Source organism: the organism of the source record quoted next, unplaced genomic scaffold (genome assembly GCF_019419815.1).
Source record: "Pyrus x bretschneideri cultivar Hongxiangsu unplaced genomic scaffold, Pyrus_bretschneideri_v1 Contig87, whole genome shotgun sequence".
Taxonomy (NCBI): Eukaryota; Viridiplantae; Streptophyta; class Magnoliopsida; order Rosales; family Rosaceae; genus Pyrus; species Pyrus x bretschneideri.
Genome location: NW_025999828.1, coordinates 433,817 through 454,217, shown reverse-complemented (window position 1 = coordinate 454,217; position 20,401 = coordinate 433,817). Strand labels below are relative to the sequence as shown.

At 38.0% G+C, this 20,401-nt stretch overlaps 2 protein-coding genes across 2 annotated transcripts; one reads left to right on the top strand and one right to left on the bottom strand.

Annotated features, from left to right (window-relative positions):
* Positions 1-2,436: 2,436 nt before the first annotated feature.
* On the top strand, positions 2,437-5,937 carry LOC103942717 (pentatricopeptide repeat-containing protein At2g03880, mitochondrial-like). The gene is given in 3 exon segments (XM_048576244.1): positions 2,437-4,822; positions 4,825-5,278; positions 5,592-5,937. Coding segments are annotated over 2 exon segments (2,463 nt in total). The 5' UTR covers positions 2,437-2,679; the 3' UTR covers positions 5,145-5,278; positions 5,592-5,937.
* LOC103932714 (shaggy-related protein kinase theta) lies at positions 5,832-10,449 on the bottom strand. Its single transcript, XM_009342349.2, has 13 exons — positions 10,137-10,449; positions 8,601-8,867; positions 8,357-8,449; positions 8,161-8,220; positions 7,776-8,048; positions 7,549-7,623; positions 7,348-7,404; positions 7,109-7,249; positions 6,962-7,012; positions 6,781-6,876; positions 6,613-6,696; positions 6,423-6,525; positions 5,832-6,342 (listed from the first exon to the last, which is right to left on the bottom strand). The coding sequence occupies exons 1-13, from the start codon at positions 10,197-10,199 to the stop codon at positions 6,281-6,283; spliced, it is 1,425 nt and encodes a 474-aa protein (XP_009340624.2). The 5' UTR covers positions 10,200-10,449; the 3' UTR covers positions 5,832-6,280.
* Positions 10,450-20,401: the final 9,952 nt, after the last annotated feature.

Below are 20,401 nucleotides of genomic sequence, written 5' to 3'. Positions count from 1 at the left end.
ACCTGACGTGCGTGCCTCTAGGCTAGTTTGGTATTGTTGTACTTTGAAAAAAAACTATTTTTGCTGTGTTGTGAGAATAAGCAGCTGTGAAATAAAGCAGCAGAGTGTTTGGTAAACTTTTTTGTAAAAGTGCTTTTGAAAAAAAAAAAAAAAAGCAATATTATAGTGTTTGATAAACTTTTATGTAAAACAAATGTGAAAAAAAAAACTGGTTTTTCAAAGCTGGGTTTTGCAACTTTGTGTTTTTGGCTTTTTTTCACGCAAAACTGTGAAAAAAAGCTGAAGCTGAATGTTTACCAAACATAAAAAAGCTCCCAGCTTTTTTTGATAGCCATTTTTTTCGATAATCACCTCAGTACCAAACTAGGGCTCTATCACAGTCACTGTTTATGAAACTGAAACACTATTTATGAAACGGAACACTATTTATGAAACTTAACGCTATTTATGAAATTGAACAATACTACACTATTTATTAGTCTAGTTTAATAAATAGTGCCTAATTCTTGGTCATGTTTAATAAATAGTGCCTATTTATTGGGTCCAATTTCATAGATAGTGTCTAGTTCTTGGCCATGTTTCATAAATGATGCCTAGTTATTGGGTCCAGTTTCATAAATAGTGTATAATAATTGGTACAATTTCATCAAGAGTGTCTCTTTTTTGGTCCAATTTCATAAATAATGTCTAGTTATTAGTCAACTTTCATAAATAGTGCCTAATTTTTGGTCGTGTTGCATAAATAGTGTCTATTTCTTGATCAAGTTTCATAAATAATGTATAGTCCAGTTTCATAAATAGTTTCCACTTATTGGTTTAGTTTTAGAAATAGTACCTACTTATTGGTCTAGTTTCATAAGTAGTGTCTACTTATTGGTCTAGTTTCATAAATATTGTCTACTTATTGGTTAAGTTTTATAAATAGTGTCTAATTCTTGGTTCAGTTTCATAAGGTTTGAAACTTAGACCCTCTTTTATCCTGTAAAAACACGCATTGCGCCAAAAACGATGAACCCAAAAGTGATCATTTAGATCAAAACCTTGAGAAGATTATGTCCTCAGTATTTATATTTAGAAAGTTGTTTTCAATTACCAAATTAAAATTCCCTCATATTTTTTACATACCTACAATAATTAAATGTAGCTCTCCATCCAATTTCTTTTGCTTGTGTGTCATCTTGGAGAAATTTTTCCTTATGTCTGTACCACAAGTGGTACAGCACGTGTTATTATGTAAGTAGTGATAAATTTTATTTTTATGTTATTAATTTTTTAACACAAGAATCTCACTACTTGTATAAAGACACATTGCAAAATCTCTCGTCATCTTAAGTACTATTGGGAAACAATACCACAAAAATAAAACTAAAAAATGTATTAAATTTGAAGTCTTTCTTTTATGTTTTTTTTTTTATTCTTTGGCCCTTATCATTAAATAAAGGGAGTTTTAACGAAAAACCTATGGTACTATTCATTTTAACGAAAAATCACATTTTTACACTAAAAAGTCAAACCTGGTACTATTCACTTTACCCTTTATTTTTTCCTTATCGTTAAAACTCAAAGTTTACGGGATATACTCAGTCCAAACGACTAAAAAAAAAATGAGTAAGCATAATCAGGAATGAGCTTATCACTTTTGTATTGCATAATCATTTTACTTTTTTGGGGTCCAAGATTTAAGAATTTTACGTATGTGAGTCAAGAAACACGACAAAGGATTCGTTTCATCGCGTCAACAACACCATTCTTTCACAAAAGAACTATCGAGTTATTTTCAAGACAAGAAGAAACAATTGAAACCTTGTTTTCTCTTTTTGGACAAAAGTAAAACCTTAATTTTCTTTCTTTTAAAAGTGTGGTATACAAAGTAAACATTAGTGTTGACACATTGGAATGACCAATGTGGTTATCCATGTCGTTTCATGCGGTTTATATTAATTTAAAGTGGAATATCGTTTATTTGAAAAAGAGAAAATTGTAGTAATAGTTCCTTAATTCATCAAACTATGCAGATATGGTCTTTTTCATCAGCTCCGTCAGAATTTCGTCAAAATCGGTCATGCTAGAAGGTTCATTACTACAATTGGGTTAAAGTTGAGAGATTATTACTCCAATTTGGTTAAAATTAAATGACCATTTCTTTAATTGAATTAAAGATATGGCAAATTGAATACTAAATTAGGCTATCCATTATGCGACTTAGTCGAACTCCCCTCCCCTTAGTGTAAAAATATCGATGTACTCAAAAAAAGTTGAGGGACTATTGCTACAATTTTTCTCATTTGGTTTTCCTTATTGCCCTTGGTTTAGCTTCATGTGCGTGGTACGTGATTTATTTTGATGAAAGTTCTAACAGAGTTGACAAAAAGGACCATAGCTGTACGTTTTCATTAGTTAAGAACTAATAGTCACTTAGTTGAGGAATCATCACTCTAATTAGGTTAAAGTTGATGAATCATTACTACAATTTACTTTTTAAATAATAAAATATAGTTTGTATTAATAAGCAAGCTTTGATATTCAAATGGGCCTGTATCCATTTTTCTGGCCCAATTTCAGATCAACTTGTTTCCGGGTTCTTCTATCCCTTCCTTCGTTGCATAGAATCCAAAAGGACATTTCTTTCATCAATTGGATGATGTTGAGGTCAGCTATATTTGTAAAGTTCGAACCTTGATGATCTACACGGCCATTGAAAGGCGAAAGCTGGTTATGAACAGATTCAATTCATTTTTTATCAATTATTCCCATCATTCCAGATTCAATCACAGAGGACTGACCCGTTTCCTCTGCAGCACTGTGGATTCAACGGAGTCTAAGTTTCACTCCAATTTACTTCTCAATGAGCTGTCTAAATCCGGCCGAGTCGATGAGGCCCGCCAGATGTTCGATAAAATGCCGAGCAGGGATGAGTTTTCTTGGAACACTATGATAGCTGCTTATGCCAACTCAGGAAGACTCGCTGAAGCAAAACAACTCTTTGATGCGACCCCAAGTAAAAACTCCATCACATGGTCGTCATTGATATCTGGGTACTGCCGAAATGAGAGCGAAAGTGAAGCTTTCGAGTTGTTTTGGCGAATGCAGTTCGAGGGGCATAAGCCCAGCCAGTACACGTTGGGCAGTGTTCTGAGGTTGTGTTCAACACTGGGTTTGCTCCAGAGAGGTGCGCTTGTTCATGGTTATATGACAAAGACCCAATTTGACAATAATATTTTCGTTGTCACGGGTTTGGTGGACATGTATGCAAAGTGCAAGCGCATTTCAGAAGCTGAGTATCTCTTTGTGACTCTGCCTGATAGGAAAAACCACGTTTTGTGGACTGTCATGCTTACTGGGTACTCTCAAAATGGTGATGGGTTTAAGGCAATGAAGTTTTTCCGAGACATGCGAGCAGAAGGGGTTGAATCCAATCATTTTACGTTCCCTAGTGTATTGACAGCTTCTGCGTCAGTCTTAGCACATAGTTTCGGTGCTCAGGTGCACGGATGTGTTGTTCAGAGTGGTCTCGGGGCTAATGTGTTTGTCCAAAGTTCCTTGGTTGACATGTATGTCAAATGTGGAGACCTTAATAGTGCAAAGAAGGCATTGAGAAGCATGGAGGTTGACGATGTTGTTTCTTGGAACTCCATGATTGTGGGTTGTGTAAGGCAGGGGTTTGCAGAAGAAGCTTTGTCCTTGTTTAAAGATATGCATTCAAGAGAAATGAAGATTGATCATTTTACGTATCCATCTGTTCTAAACTCCTTTGCTGCGATGAAGGACATGAAAAATGCAATGTCTATCCATTGTTTGATAATCAAGACTGGTTTTGACGTTTATCAACTTGTGGGAAATGCTCTCGTTGATATGTATGCTAAGCAGGGGAACATAGATGCTGCGGTTGAGGTGTTCAAGTGTATGTCAAACAAGGATGTTATCTCATGGACCTCCCTGATCACAGGCTATGTACATAATGGCTCTCATGAAAAAGCACTTAGATTGTTCTGTGAGATGAGAACTGCAGGGATCTATCCCGACCAGTTTGTAATTGCCAGCGCTTTGAGTGCCTGTGCCGAACTGACAGTTCTGGAATTTGGCCAACAAATTCATGCAAACTTTATAAAGTCCGGCCTTCAAGCCTCCTTATCAGTAGATAATTCCTTTGTAGCAATGTATGCAAAATGCGGGTGCATAGAAGACGCCAATAGAGTTTTCGACTCTATGCAAGTTCAAGATGTGATTACTTGGACAGCTTTGATAGTTGGTTATGCCCAGAATGGTAGAGGAAAGGAGTCCCTAAAGTTTTATGATCAAATGATTTTAGCTGGCGCAGAACCGGACTTCATTACCTTTATTGGCTTAATATTTGCTTGTAGCCATGCTGGTCTTCTGGAAAAAGGTCGGTACTACTTTGAATCGATGAGTAGGGTTTATGGAATACAACCAGGTCCGGAGCACTATGCATGCATGATTGACCTCTTGGGGCGCTCAGGGAAGCTTAATGAGGCCGAAGCATTAGTTAATAAAATGGTTGTGGAACCAGATGGAACTGTATGGAAGGCACTGCTTGCTGCATGTAGAGTGCACGGGAACATAGAACTTGGAGAGCGGGCAGCAACAAACCTTTTCAAATTGGAACCTCTAAATGCTGTGCCTTATGTTCAGTTATCGAACATGTATTCTGCGGCTTCTAGATGGGAAGATGCTGCAAGAATCCGAAGATTGATGAAATCAAAGGGAATTCTTAAGGAGCCTGGATGCAGCTGGATTGAGACGAACAGCCAAGTGCATACCTTTATGTCTGAAGATAGAAGCCATTCGAGGACGGCTGAAATATATTCAAGGTTGATGAGATCATGATGTTGATCAAGGAAGCTGGATATGTGCCAGATATGAATTTTGCGCTTCATGACATGGATAAAGAGGGAAAAGAGCTTGGCCTAGCGTATCACAGTGAGAAGTTGGCTGTTGCTTTCGGGCTTCTCACCACACCACCAGGGGCACCAATCCGAATTTTTAAGAATCTCCGGGTTTGTGGAGATTGCCATACTGCAATGAAATTTATATCAAAGGTCTATCTTCGGCATATTATATTAAGAGATTCAAACTGTTTTCATCATTTCAAAGAAGGGAACTGCTCTTGTGATGATTACTGGTAGAAGATTCGTCTGTCAACTCCAAATGGCTCGTTCTTGGTGCTCTTTCTAAAGCTGGTCCACTTGCAATACTTCAAAGGTTAGGTTCCATCGACACCCTCAATCCTGTTACGATCAAATGAACATCGACTTAAATGGTAATATAAACTTTCCCTTCTCTCATACTCTGTGATGTCACTTTTCTGTAAGCATCTTAATCTGCTGAAAGCCAAGTTCTCAGTAATTTAGGTTATAGTTGAGAATCTTTTTTAGTACTACTTCAAAGCATGCTTTTACATTACCGTTCATGCACATTCGGTAGGATATTTCAGATTATGCTGGTGAATCTTCACTGAGGTCTATCCATGATACACTGCAACCCATTTTAAGATGTGTAGCACAAACAACCGTTTTGGTAGGTCTATCTGAGAAATGCTGCTTCACGGACGACTGATTGTGTTTATTTGGCAGTTGCTGTGGGAGTTCGAGTCGTGTACCTTGAAAGTGACTTGCAGCTCCTAATATCAAAGTTTAGCGAACGTCGATGTCATCTCCGTACAGAGACGCAGGTTCTTCGGAAGGAAATATACGGAAGGTGTATAATGTTAAATGAGACTTGAGTTTAGTTTCAGAGGGTGTTTCAAGCATGATGTTTTTCGCTCGAAGATTAGTAGAACGAACATACAGATCTACCACCGAAAGAGAAGCAAATGAAGAAAGGCTAGTCGGAAAATCCACTCAAAGATTTGAATCTCTGTAATAGTGGAACAGCAGGCAATGAGAACCTGATTTCATCTAAATGATCCCATTTAGTCTCTCCACATTACTCATAAAACACTATATGTGACAACATGATTTAGCATTCACATGTAAAAGCTCTTCTTTCACAGTCAAGGTATACGACATACATCGCGAAAATTTGGTCTTGGAATCTTAGCCGAAGCAATCCCCACAAACATCCACCTGAAAATTCCACCCGCAAAATCTATTCGATCGAATAGCCTGCCACTTCATCTCCAGTGCGTACTTTCATTACTGAACTGAAAGGATCGAGAGACAGCAGACCCTAGGGGTGCAAGGCAGCATGGCTCATCTGAGCATCCAAGCAATCAAAACGGCATTTACATCGTGAACTTATGTGACCCCCTCAGGTTCGTGCATCAATTCCTAGCATGCTCAGGGATTAGACGATGTCGGAGTTCAGTGGGTGCTCCAGCCAATTCTGCAGGGCAATCGTCATCAAGTTAAAGACTGGAGGCGACAACAACGAAAACCAGGCCATAGAATGGTGAAATATCTTACCTTGAGCTGTGAAATTGAACAAAGGAGGCAATGCTCGTCCATTAGGCAAACTCACGTTCAGGTCTCTCAAATCATCAAAGAAGGGGTGTGCGCAAGCCTCCAACTAAAAACCAGGAAACAATTTAGCTTTAGACTTGGCCATATCACATACTTTAATCATAATTTATCAAAAGTAAGTTCATTTTCTTACAGCAGTACAACGTAGATTTGGTGAGTACTGGAGCAGCCTTGACACAAGATCCACTGCTTCTGGGGGCATTCGCTTGTGAAATATCTGAAGATAACAATCACAATAAGATTTCGGCTGAACAAATACATCCAATTGACCATAAATACTGAGTTAAAATATTGAACATACCTTGTGCCACGGGTGAGCTTTGATCTGAGGAAACTTGAACTCTGTGTAATTGGGATTCATGCACTTTATTTCTTCTCTGGTTGGTGTCCCAAGAATCTAGAATAATACCCAAAAGAAAGATGAGAACACAAAACAGCACAAATATCACCACCATAACAAGAAACGAATGGTTTACATCTACCTTTATAATCTCCACCAGCTGATCAACACCACTCTCCCCGGGAAACAGTGGCTGTAATGATATCAGAAATAGTCATGAGATTCTGGAAAAATAAAACAAACCAAACTCATACAAGTTAAACAAGAATCTGACGTGCTATTCACGTACCTCTCCAAGAAGAAGCTCAGCAAATACACAACCAACAGACCACATATCAATTGCAGTGGTATATTCTGTAGCCCCAAATATAAGTTCTGGTGCCCTATAATAGCGTGAACAAATGTATGATATGTTGGCTTCACCAGGCACCTAAAAATGAGGAAATTAAAGAAGTCATCAGTTCCAAGACCTTCATGAATTCCAAATATCATCAAAGCACCTCCAGATTCACAGAATACGAAACATACCAACATCTTCGCACTCCCAAAATCACATATCTTCAGCTGATGCGTGTGGGGATTGACCTGCACATCCTCAGCAGCATTACAATGACTGAAGATACAATCTCAGATCAATTAAAGTCGGACTGCTATGAATGAGAAAACTAATTCTTGTTCATACTTGATCAACACTAAGATTAAATTGATATAAACTGTAATAAATCTTACCAGCAAATTTTGTGGCTTAATGTCACGATGGCACACACCAACAACATGGTGCAAGTAATTTAATGCGCGACAAATCTACAAAAAAGAAAATAATTCAGTTTATTATTACATAATAGGAATAAAAAAACCTGACAACCCACTAATGAAAAGGCAGTGGAGGAAATAGACACAACAACAACAAAGCCTTTTCCCACTAAGTGGAGGAAATAGACGGATTCCAAAATTACCTGGTATGTATATAATTGCACATAAATAATGGGAATATGTTGGTTCATCCTGATATAATGCTTTGAGACCCGGTAAACAGTTTCAGATATATACTCGAGGACAAGATTGAGGTACAGCTCGTCCTTGTCAGTAGTTGAAAAGAAACAGTGCTTCAATTGAACAACGTTAGGATGGTCAAGAAAGCGCATAATTTGAAGTTCTCTGTTTTTATATCTTTTATCCTGCAACACCTTTTTTATTGCAACTGCTTCACCTGTTTCCAGACACTTAGCCTGCACAATAAATTATAGTAAGCCAGGTAACAAATGACGTCGAGATCTGTATCAGTGGAAAACGGAACCAAAGAAACCTAAATAATGAACATATGTAAATAATTCTAAGTACCTGAAAGACAACTCCAAACGAACCAGTGCCAACTACACGCTCTGCCATGTAAGAGATAGTCTGTAACCAAAAATGAAAAATTAGTCAATCCAGCAGAAAATGAGGTCATGCAGAAAGAAGTTCAAAAAAAAAAAACAAGAATAACATGAGGACTTCCTAGGAGACAACATAAGAAATGCAGAATTACTAAGCACACCTGTTTAGGTTGTCCATTTCGACCACCTACTGTCGTTGCAATTATATGACCTGTTTCTGTTCCATTACCATTTATAATAGTTTCTTCCATATCCTGCACAGGGCAAGTTTACACAATTTACCCAGTAACCGATATTCACTTGTTTAAAACATGTCTTTTTCACATGAGAGTTAATAAAGACACATATATGGAGGAAAAAAGGATCACAGAAAAAAAAATCAACGCCAGCCAACAAAAAAAATACCTTGTCATCATGGTGGTTGGCCTTCTCATCTCTAATTTTCATTTCATGCATTTCTTTGGGAAGCTGATCGTTACTAGATTTGTCTTCTTTGGTCTCGGTCTTACCTACTGAAGATACACTGGATGTGCTCGCAGCAGTTTCCAGTGACGTTGAAGCCATATGCTGCTCTAGACCAGTGGAACTTCTCTCAACAGTATTTGACTGTTTATTAGCCTTCTTCTCAGTTTCTTGATCCACCTTTGCTCTTTTTGTGGTAGAATCAATTCCCTAAAATGAAAAAAGAAATAAATTTAACTTAGCTAAATATAGATTCAAACGGAAAAAAAGAACTGCGCATCCAAATTACCAAATTGTGAAGGAAAAAAAAATCCACTCAGCCTTCGTTGTGTCATTAACTATTAGCATAATTGCATAGATCACCACGTGATCGTTTCATCACAACAAAATTAGGAAAGTACTAAAGACATAAACATTAACATAACACACAGAAGATTTATATTCCAGAAGAGGTATAAAAAAAAATAAAAAAAATACCCACAGCTAACTTGGCGCATTAAAAGCCATGCAAAACCATATGCAGTACATATGAGGCAAAACACATTAAATTGCATCTCAGAAATCAATAGAGTATACACATTGTGATATACTTCAGTTGGACATTGTCCTGGAAATAAGAAGAAATCCAATATACTTGTCTAAAATAACAATTTGACTCGTTGATGTGCAAACCCAAAGAGCCACGGCATTCATGAGGTAGAAAATCATTCTCGTCCAACTTTATAGTTTATATACATATATGTACATACATGTATCTATCTAATATCCAAACAAAAAGTAGGCATTACATGTGATGGCTCATACAAGAACCAAAAGTAGTAATTTGTTCCATCAGTTATCCCCCAAGATGCTCTTTCAAAAAACACTACTATCTGTGGTAACACAAACAAAATCCAACGCTCGCAATGAATTACAATAGAAATGCATCATGAAAATGCTATGCCAATCAAAACTAGCAGCCAACATTGAACAGCGAGCCATATACAAAAGTAACAAAGAAAACCAATTAAAATTCCATTTCAACTTGGATCAACTATATGCATAAGATTGAACATCCACTCGCCCCTTGGGCGAAAAATAAAAGCCTCTTTTAATAATATATAAAATACAAATGTTAATCAACTTCACTCAAATGATCCTTCAAATCCACATAATTACACACCCAGTAAAAAGTTGTGTGATACTAGGAAAATGAATACATTCATACATACACACACACATATATACTTTCAAGTCATATACTTCCCAAATTATAAATAAACAAACACAAATCCTCCACCATGTTTTTCTACATCGACTAAATCTTACCAGACGCGAGCTTCTGAAATCGAAATTTGAAATATCACAAAACCAAACCGCCATAAGTCAAAACATTCAACATTATTGCTTTATTTTCCTCCATTTCCAAACTACCAGAAACAAGCTCAAATCCTCCAAACCAAAACTAGAAATCAAATACACACAAAAATTCAAACTTACAGGGTCCGACGAAACTGAGGTCCGTCCCGAAGCAATGCTCTTGAGCCGGCGCATCATATTCATCTTTGTTCGTTGTTCTGATTCAACAACCCAAAAACCCTAACTTGAATTTCCTCCCAATGAACAAGAAGAGAGAGAAATGCCAAGCTTTCTCTCTCCTCTCCTCCTTCTCTCTCGCTCCTCCCCTGATTCAAATCAAACCCTGCAAATCCCCCAAATGAGAAGAATCAAAGGAAAAGAAAGGAAGAAAAAAACCACAAGCTCCCTTTCTTCCCTATCCCTCTCTCTCTACAATTGTTTTTGTAGTCTTCTCTCTCTAGAATTTATCTCTCTGTCTGTTAGCTGTTTTTTTTTTTTTTTTTTTTTTTTTTTACTTTTTTTTTGGGAATTTTGATTCTGCGGTCAAACTTGGACAGAAGAAAATCATTCCTTCCAGCCTTACACCATTTCTTTATTGTACCTTGGTCAAAGGTTAAATTCCAGCCGTTGATCGGATATGATGGGGGATCAGACGGCGCGTATTTGCGGATTTTCCAGATAAAGAGGAGATTTTGAAACGGAATATTCGGGTGAGAGTGCCTTTTTGACTGGTCATTGGACGGTTTGTCTTGCAATCAAGTTTTTAGGAGGCAGGTTGTCTGCTCTCTTATTTGGGTGTCCTTCCTATTCATTTCTATTTGTACGGTTACGGTTAAATCACGTCAACATTTTATATTCCTATTATTTTTTGTCTTATTGTCTCTATTAAAAATGAATAAAAAATGTTGACGTGTTTTAACCATGACCACACAAAATATGAGGTGATGGGAAAGACACCCAAACAGGAGGGCAGACAATCTGCCTCCAAAGGCTGAGACATTTTCTATTTCGACTTAATTAACTGTGTTGGCCCGAATGCCGAACGAATCGATCTATTTTATGAAATGTAATTTTTAAAACTTAAAAAAAAAAATTGGAAATTGATGTTTTGAATTGGACAATGGAGTAAAAATAGAGGCATTGCCAAGAAGGATATTGAGTAAAAATAGAGGGAATGGAAAAAATTATTGAAAGATTGTTTTTGTTGTAAAACTAGATTCTGAGATGTAATGAGATGTTTGTTTTGGCAATGATTGTGGTCATTTGAAGGGAAGGGGGCTGTTGGTGTAATGATTAATGAGAAATTCAGTAAAATTTGTAATTTTTTTGTCTAGGAAATTAGAATCCCGAACCAATTTTTCACTTTTTTAAATTAAATATTTGTTACTTTTTATGATTTGACGAAGATGTTTTAATCAATTGTTACCTCATCATATTTTTATTCCATGATCAAAGAGTGACGTCACAACTTACTTGTTCAACTATCATGTCTCGCTTTCGAGACAATGACCAAAAAACACTAACGGTTCAATAGCGTAGTAGCTTTTCCTCTTGTTTCATCATGGTTGCATCTTACCTCTGTGTTAAACTACCTACGTACCCTAAGATGGGATCAAGCCATTTGTGTTCACCCTTTTTTTAAACTATGACATTTCTCATGATACTTCCTAGCAGAAAAACATAAAAGTTCCATAAGCACTCAATGGAATTGAATGAGCACAAATCACTAGATTCCAGACTACATAACGAAATCATATGACAAGCAGGATTGTCATTTCGTCATCCACATAAATCACAATGTTTTACAACACAATTTTACAATTACAACAAATAATCGATTCAATGATCCAAGGATACACAATATTAACATTTAACTACTTAATCAACCAACAAGACAAGTATCCTTTCACGAAATTTAATAAAGTAAATCTCTATATTTCCCTACATGGATTTCAAGCAATATCATAACCCTAATTTACAAACAAATGTCTACCATCAATATTTCTATTCACAAGTATGTAGGGTTTAGGGCTAACTTAACAAACTCGACCAAGAGCTAGGATTTTGGAGCACTCAAATGGAATCTCACTAGGAAGTGGTCACCTGTCACAGATTTATCAAGCACAACCACTCCTTACAACCCTAGGGAGGCAATAATCAGCTATCGTGACACACCAAGCATAATCACCCCTACAATGCGTATGGGCCCCCATCGGGATATACCAAGTAGGACCATAGACATAATATAATCATGTATACAGTGATCACCCCTTGCAGATATACCAAGTATGATCACCTTTAAAATACGTATGATCTTCATCCGATATACCAAGCAGAACCATAGGCATGGATCAAATGGTGTGGTCCCTCAATGCTGATTAACCAAGTAGGACCACCCATAAGCACCATGTAACCAAGTAGGTAATGACCCCCAATGTGAATTAACCAAGCAGGGTCGCCCCTAGAATGTGTATAGTTCTCCAATGCGGATTAACCAAGCAGAACCATAAGCATGCACCCAATACTGTGGTCCCCCAATGCAATTAATTAAGCAGGATCGCATATGGGGACAAGGTAACCAAATAGGCAATGACCCCCAATGCGGATTAACCAAAAAAAAAAAACCACCAATGTACTACATTGTTACATGTTTTAGTTATATGATCACACATCATGCATCATGCATCCTACATCATGCATCATACATCATACATCATACATCATACAACATACATCAATTCAACATGAATCGCAATTGTAAGCACAAACATTATCAATGTTATATGATCATAGGAGCATATTTAGGCGACTTACTTAGCTTGTTTTCGTGCATTTATGTTGTTAATTCATAGTTGTTTTAGTAGTTTAAGCTATTTTCGTTTGTTTTTAGGTCCTAATGGCAAAGGGAGCAAGAAAGTGCATTTTGAGGCTATTTGGAGCATTTTTAGGAATGGATTGGATAGCTTAACCATGGAGCCAAGAGGATGGACGAAATTGAAGGCCATGTATGCACTTTGGACATAAAACAAAGGGCCTAGCCCAATCAAACAATCCTTTGAGCCATGCAAAACCTCTAGCCCAATCAAACAATCCATCAAAGCCATGCAAAACCACCATCCACACACACTTCACACAAACAACAACCCTTAGCCGTACCTTCCCCTTGCATTTCCAGCATTCCACTTCATCATTACACCACATTCTCCCTCTTTAATCCACATGCATTCATCATCATTCACTCTAGTTGTCACTCACATGCATTCCCTTCAATAAATCAGCCAACACATGCACCCATCACCCAAAACACCTTCCTTGTCGTGGCTTTGCATTCCCCTTTTGCAATTCCAGCTTTCCACCAACCAACCTAGCTGTTTTTCACATGCATTCCCTTAATCATTGCAGCCACATTCTCTCACATTCTCACCCATTCTCTCCCTATAAAACCATGCAATCCCATCACACAATTCATTCATTCCACACCTCCATTCATACACACCACAACACAAACACAAATCCTGAAAACTCCCCTTTGCCGTGCATCTCTTCCAATTCCAGCTATTTATCCTCTTCCATTTCCACCACTCCCCACTCCATTCCACATACAAATACCCTCCAAACCAACTATCCTTAGACCTTGTACTACAACAAAGAGGAGGAGAAGGGCCTAAACGTTCATACAATTCAAGTTTGAGTTGTTGGAATTTTTAGGTGTTTTCTTTTCCTTGATTTCAATGCTTAAATTTACTTAACTTTGTTTTGTACGTATGAGGAACTAAACCCCCCTTAGCTAGGGGGTGATTCGAAATACATGTTTATGCTTGCAATATGAATTAATTACCTTTGGTCAGAATTTCATGAGTTTTGGATTCAATTTGTTTAACTGTTTGATTGATAACTTATTTATGTATGTTTATTGAGAGTGCACGCTTAATTTTCATGCATGAATGTGACGCTAGAATATAAGTGAGTTTCACCTAATAGTTATGAACTTATATTCACAAGTAGTGGAGGTTGCTTATAAACAATCGTGTTAAATAAATTCTTGGCATAAGTTTCATGCAATCATAGTAACGAATGTCTCGTCAACACTTATAGTTTTCATGATGCTTAATGATTCTTGCTTGTATCTCTATTATGCAATTCATGTAGGGAACTTGTGAGGAATGCTTTGGGTTGTCGCATGCAATCATCCAATTCATTAACTTAAGGAAAACTTGACGGTTAATTTAAGCGGACCTAATTAACCCGGGGTGTTGGGTTTCATAATTCATCGAAAGACCAACCGAAAATCATCTTGTATGCAAGTGTAACATGTGTGGAGAAGAACCTTCTAGCTAGCATTCATCCATATTTTCATCACATTCATATTTACATTTTGCCCTTAATTACAAAGTGTGCATTTTAGTTTAATGTCGTCAAAACCTCAATCCCCCCCATATTTTGTTTAGTCTTAGTCTTAATCTATCTTATTTTGAGTTTTGCATTCTTTGAGTCTAGTATAGTGTTTTAAACTTGTTTTTACGTTTTTGAGTCAAATCCAAGTGATTAACAATCCCTCCTAATCCCCGGTCTAGAACGATCCCTACTTACATACTTACTACAATTGACAAAAAGAGGGTTTAATTTGTGTGCGTATAATTCTCGCATCAAATTTTGGCGCCGTTGCCGGGGATTAGCAAAGTTGCTAATCCCTTGGATTATTACTTCCTGTTTAGTTTTATTTTGTTTATGTGTATATATTTTAGTTTTGTTTTGTTGATTTTAGGTATTAGAGAAGCAAGACATGGCACTTGATAGTGCTTCTCTTTTGGCACAGCTCATGGAAAGGTCCCAAATGCAAAAAGTTGGTACATTTGATCATAATCAATCAAGGAATGATGTGTTTTCCAATACTTACAATTCAGATTGGAGTGATCATTCAAACTCTATGTGGTGGGAACCTCAACATATTCAACAAGAAGGATATTGGCAGCCATATGAGGAGTTCTATTCAACGTCTATGCATCCACCACAACCTCATATACAATATGCCCAACCAAACTCAGGTTTGTCAATAGATTATAATCAAGTTCTTAATGAATTAATTTCTTTGGTGCAGGGCTCACAAAACCAAGTCGAGGAGGCTCAACAAGGAGAATATTGGCAACCATATGAGGAGTTCTATACAACACCTATGCAGCCACCACAACCTGCCCAAACAAATTCAAGTAAGTCTTTGTATAATGATACGGTTAGTAAGTTACTCACCAATTTGTCTCAGGGGCAAGAAGATCAAAACAAAGCAAGGCAAAATCAAGACAAAAGGTTGGACAACTTGGAAAAGCAAATTGGGCAGATAGCGGAGTTCGTAGGACAATTTCAAGACCAAGGCAAACTCCCTATTTCAACCATTGCAAATCCGAACCGAAGGAAGGATTTGAAACTGCCAAGGATATCACGTTAAGAAGTGGCAAGGAGGTTGGAACGGACCCTCAACCATCAAAATCAAATCACAAGGAAGATGAAAGATTGCAATTTGAGGAAGAGGAACACACCCAACACACGGAAAGGGTGGAAACACCTTTGCCGCAGACACCTATTGCTCCTACGCCATCCAATTCAGGTAAGGTTGTTCCAAATTTAATTCTTTCTAACCCCATTCCACCCAATATCCCTATTCCTTGCAGGTTCATGAATTCCAAGGAAGAAGAAAGTCAAAAAGACATCTTGGAAGCCCTTCCAAAGGTGCAAAGTATGGAATATCAAGAATTCGTCAAAGAGGATGTTCTTGAGGCAAACAACCCCAAAGAAATTGAATTTTATGACACAGGACAAGGACCAATCCTCACACCACATCTGGCCGAGTGCAAAGTCCCTGAAACGTTCAAAGAAGATGTGTTTATCCTTGAGTTCTTATTGGAGCACATAGGTAAGCTACTTCCCCGAATTTCAATTTTGTTTTATACTAATATGTTGTTAATGATTCAGGCACCCACTCTAGAATTTAAACCATTACCGAATCATCTCAAGTATCACCCCCCATTCAAAGATCAATTCCATGTCGTGGGTTCCAATTGAGCCTAAGAAGGTCTCGTCCGGCTGCAAGACGTAAAAGAAAGTGCTACTTGGGAGGCAACCCAATGCACTGAATAAAACAAAGTAGGTTCATTGATTTTCGAGAATTACAAGTGCGAAAAAAAAAAAAATTGTATCTAACAAAGAAAGAGAAAGATGGAGCCTTCACAAGGGTTGTGTACGTGAAGCCCCACTACGTGGCAACACTCTAGGAGCGGGAGGCATCGGAGCAGGAGGCATCGGAGCGAGAGGCATAGGAGCGGGAGGCACCGAAGATAGATCATTCGAGGCCCCAATCCTTGGTGGAACGCTAGATGACGCAGGAAAAAGGTGCCTCTGGAAGAAAGACGCAAGCCTTTGACGGTCATTTTGAATTCGACCTTGAGATTCTTGCATCTCATCAAGCTTCCTCTTCATGCCTGTCGAATAATTATTTGCAAGCACGTGCAAACTTCTATTCTCGTGCTTAAGCTGTCTGATCTCTTGCTTGAGATTTTCCACCTCTGCCATCAATGATTCAACCTGACGGGAGCGAGCAAGTAGGCGTTGGCCCATGTTGGACACAGAGCCCGCGCACTGAACACTGAGAGCTAGGGATTCTTGAACGGCCAACTCATCGGACCGTCCTGAAAGCAGCTGACAATCTTTAGGAGTGAGGAGGTTCCGAGCTACTATCGTAGCTGTTGTTGCATCCATCATCACAGAGTCTTCACCTGTAAGAGGGCCATGAGAAGATAAGAAAGACGGGCACCATACCTTACCCTGACGCGGCGCGACCGGATCACTGCTGAGACTCAAATCTAAGCAAATGTTCGATGGGTTAGATGAGTTAGCCATTTTTCAAGAAGTTAAAAGAGAATGGTTGGATGGAGTAAAATCTCAACGGGCCGGAGAAGATTTTCACGAATAGGCAATCTTCAAAGTGTGCATGTTAGAGGTGATCGATCACCTCTATAAAAGGAGAGGCGACACAATCACCGATTCAGAATTGAAGAGACACCATTCTTCAAAGTCGGATTTTCCTGCGTAAAGATCGCCAACTCTTCAGACAAAATCCCGGCTTTTCAGATAAAGCGTGCAACTTTGTCAAAAGATTTCTGACAAAGTTGAAGACGCGTGGAGGCCGAGAAAGCAGCTACACACTTTTGCCGACAAGCGTGGGTGACAAAGCCGAAATCCTGGCTTTTCAGAAAACGCGTGTAACTTTGTCAAAAGATCTCTGACAAAGTTGAAGACGCGTGGAGGTCATTGCCGCATCCACACTGCCACTTGCCATTACAATTCCTATATACATCAACATTCATGGCAAGACATACACCCAAAAACGCATGACTTTCCTTCTCGGCCGAGAATGTAGCTGCAACCAAACCTCTCAAACATGCTCAGTTTTCTTCTTCCCTTGAGAGCACCTATTCTACCATTGATGTACCCCCAAAGAGGATACCAGATGCCTGGAGTACAGATGAGGCAAGAGGAAACGGTGGATCGAAGCATGTGGAGACAAGCGCAACAAATATATGTGCTGATTCATTCGCTGCTTCTTCAAAAGCAAAAGTATCTCATATCATCAAGGGCGAAAGCAAAGGTATCTCATATCATGATCTTTCCCTGTCTTTTCCTTTGCCTTTGTTATTACTCGCATGGCAAAGTAAAAAGAGCAATCAGCCGGTACTTGGAGTCAGTCTTCCGATCTACCCTCTTCAATACGAATTGGAAAGATTGAACAAAGAAATAGGTCATCACCTCCACCTCGTGCTTGCCTGCCATGTGTCAGAATCCTCCAGCCCTGTTCAAGATTAGCCTGTGGAAAAACTCAAGATCAAGCCTCAATGCAATCACCAAGGAGAAGATGGAATTTACACTCCATAACCAGATTTGCATCCCTAAACTCTTCTCTTTGTTAGATACATTCTGCCATGTTTAGTATGTTTAGTTTCTGTTTATGTGTTTACTTTTGTTTGGTGTGAATTTAGGCTTAAAACATTGAGGACAATGTTTGATTGAAGTGTGAGAGGGTAACTAAAGTGTTTTGATGCAAATTCGTAGGGTTTTATCCACCATAACTTCTAATGTTGTTTCTTGCTGTTTTTAAGTGTTTTTAAACTGTTTTAGTGTGTTTTGACTTAAAAATTCGAAAATCCCATAAAAATTTGAAAAATTGTTTTGAAAAACCCAAAAAGAGTTGTTTTAAAGTTGTTTTTGTGTGTGTGTTTGTGTCTTAGGGTACCTTCCAACACAATGATGAGGATTTGGTTTTTAATTGCATGACTATTAAAGAATGTTGTAAACATGGCTGGAAGTTGATTTGTGCTTTGGTTTATGCTTGATTATGGTTATAGCTTATGAATTCACATGTAATCACAAAGAAAAAAAAAATCAGTTTTTGTAACATGCTTGAAGGAAGAAACTCAAACTAACGCTACAACCCTGAGAGACTTGAGCCTATAACGTTCTTTGGAGAGTATAATATGTGATTTCTTGTTTTCTAAAGTCGTTGCATGATCTCATCATTCTTTGCTTGGTTGCTACTTAGAATGCATTTCATTATAGTTCCAAATACTAGAACTCATGCCCATTTCATTCAAAGCATGGTATTGATTGCATAACATACAATAAGATGAAGTTGTTAGTCAAGCCAGAGCCAAAAAGCCTATCCCTTTTCATATGTATTGTAGGATTAACCCTCTTGAGCCTTTTCAAAGCCTATTTTCTTTGTTAGCCACATTATCCTCACCTAGCCTAGATTAGGACTTTCCATACCTTTGTTCTTAAAGGATAGTGAAGCACGACTTAGAGTGAACTCCTTTGGTCAATATATGGCAGAAAACGAGTGTGGGGGAAGATGATAGGGCACAACAAAAGAAGAAAAAAAAGAGAGAAGAAAAGAAGAAAAAAATTCGTGGAAAAATCAAAAGAAAATAGAAAAGTGTTCAAAAGAAAGAAAAGGAGTTGAAAAATAAGTGAGAATGAACTCACAAGTGTTGGTTGTTGAAGGAAGGGTCCAAAAGAGTGAATTTGACCCTAAATGTTGCATGAATCTTCCCTTGTGTGTACAAGTTGATTTCGGCCATTTGAAGAGAGTTTAAGTGTCAAATTCATTACTTTGCTTACTATTGCTTTAAGAACTTTTGTTTATCCTTACCTTTCTTTGTTAGCCAATACCTAAGCCTCGTTACAACCCTCAACTTCTATCTTGATGTTATGTGTTCAATATGTGGAGTTTGAATTTGGTATGAGCATATGGAATCACTGGTTCTCTTTCTAAGTAGTAGCATTCCATTCATGAGATCATATTCATGTCATTGTCGTAAATCCAGAAAATGCTTTCTTTGATATAACATATGTGAGTGTTAGTCTTCATATTTACTTCAATCTTCTCACATATACCTAGTGTAGGGTGTGAAGTTAGAAAATCTGTGTGAAAATAGAGTGCATTCTAGTGAGGAATTGAGGGAATTCTCTAAGGCATGTTACTACATTCAAAACATTGTTTTAATGGATTCTATGTGAACTAATAAGTAGTAACCATGATTAAGTGTTTGTTGAAGTATAAAGAAAGCTAAAAACCGTGGGAATGATGTTCTTTAATGTGTCATGTTCGTTGGAAATCCCTGAGGTACATGTTGGAAGGTCTAGAATGTGTTTGATTCGTTTTGGTTATTTTGTTTTGCTCGAGGACTAGCAAAAGCTAAGTGTGGGGGAATTTGATAGGAGCATATTTAGGCGACTTACTTAGCTTGTTTTCGTGCATTTATGTTGTTAATTCATAGTTGTTTTAGTAGTTTAAGCTATTTTCGTTTGTTTTTAGGTCCTAATGGCGAAGGGAGCAAGAAAGTGCATTTTGAGGCTATTTGGAGCATTTTTGGGAATGGATTGGATAGCTTAACCATGGAGCCAAGAGGATGGACGAAATTGAAGGCCATGTATGCACTTTGGACATAAAACAAAGGGCCTAGCCCAATCAAACAATCCTTTGAGCCATGCAAAACCTCTAGCCCAATCAAACAATCCATCAAAGCCATGCAAAACCACCATCCACACACACTTCACACAAACAACAACCCTTAGCCGTACCTTCCCCTTGCATTTCCAGCATTCCACTTCATCATTACACCACATTCTCCCTCTTTAATCCACATGCATTCATCATCATTCACTCTAGTTGTCACTCACATGCATTCCCTTCAATAAATCAGCCAACACATGCACCCATCACCCAAAACACCTTCCTTGTCGTGGCTTTGCATTCCCCTTTTGCAATTCCAGCTTTCCACCAACCAACCTAGCTGTTTTTCACATGCATTCCCTTAATCATTGCAGCCACATTCTCTCACATTCTCACCCATTCTCTC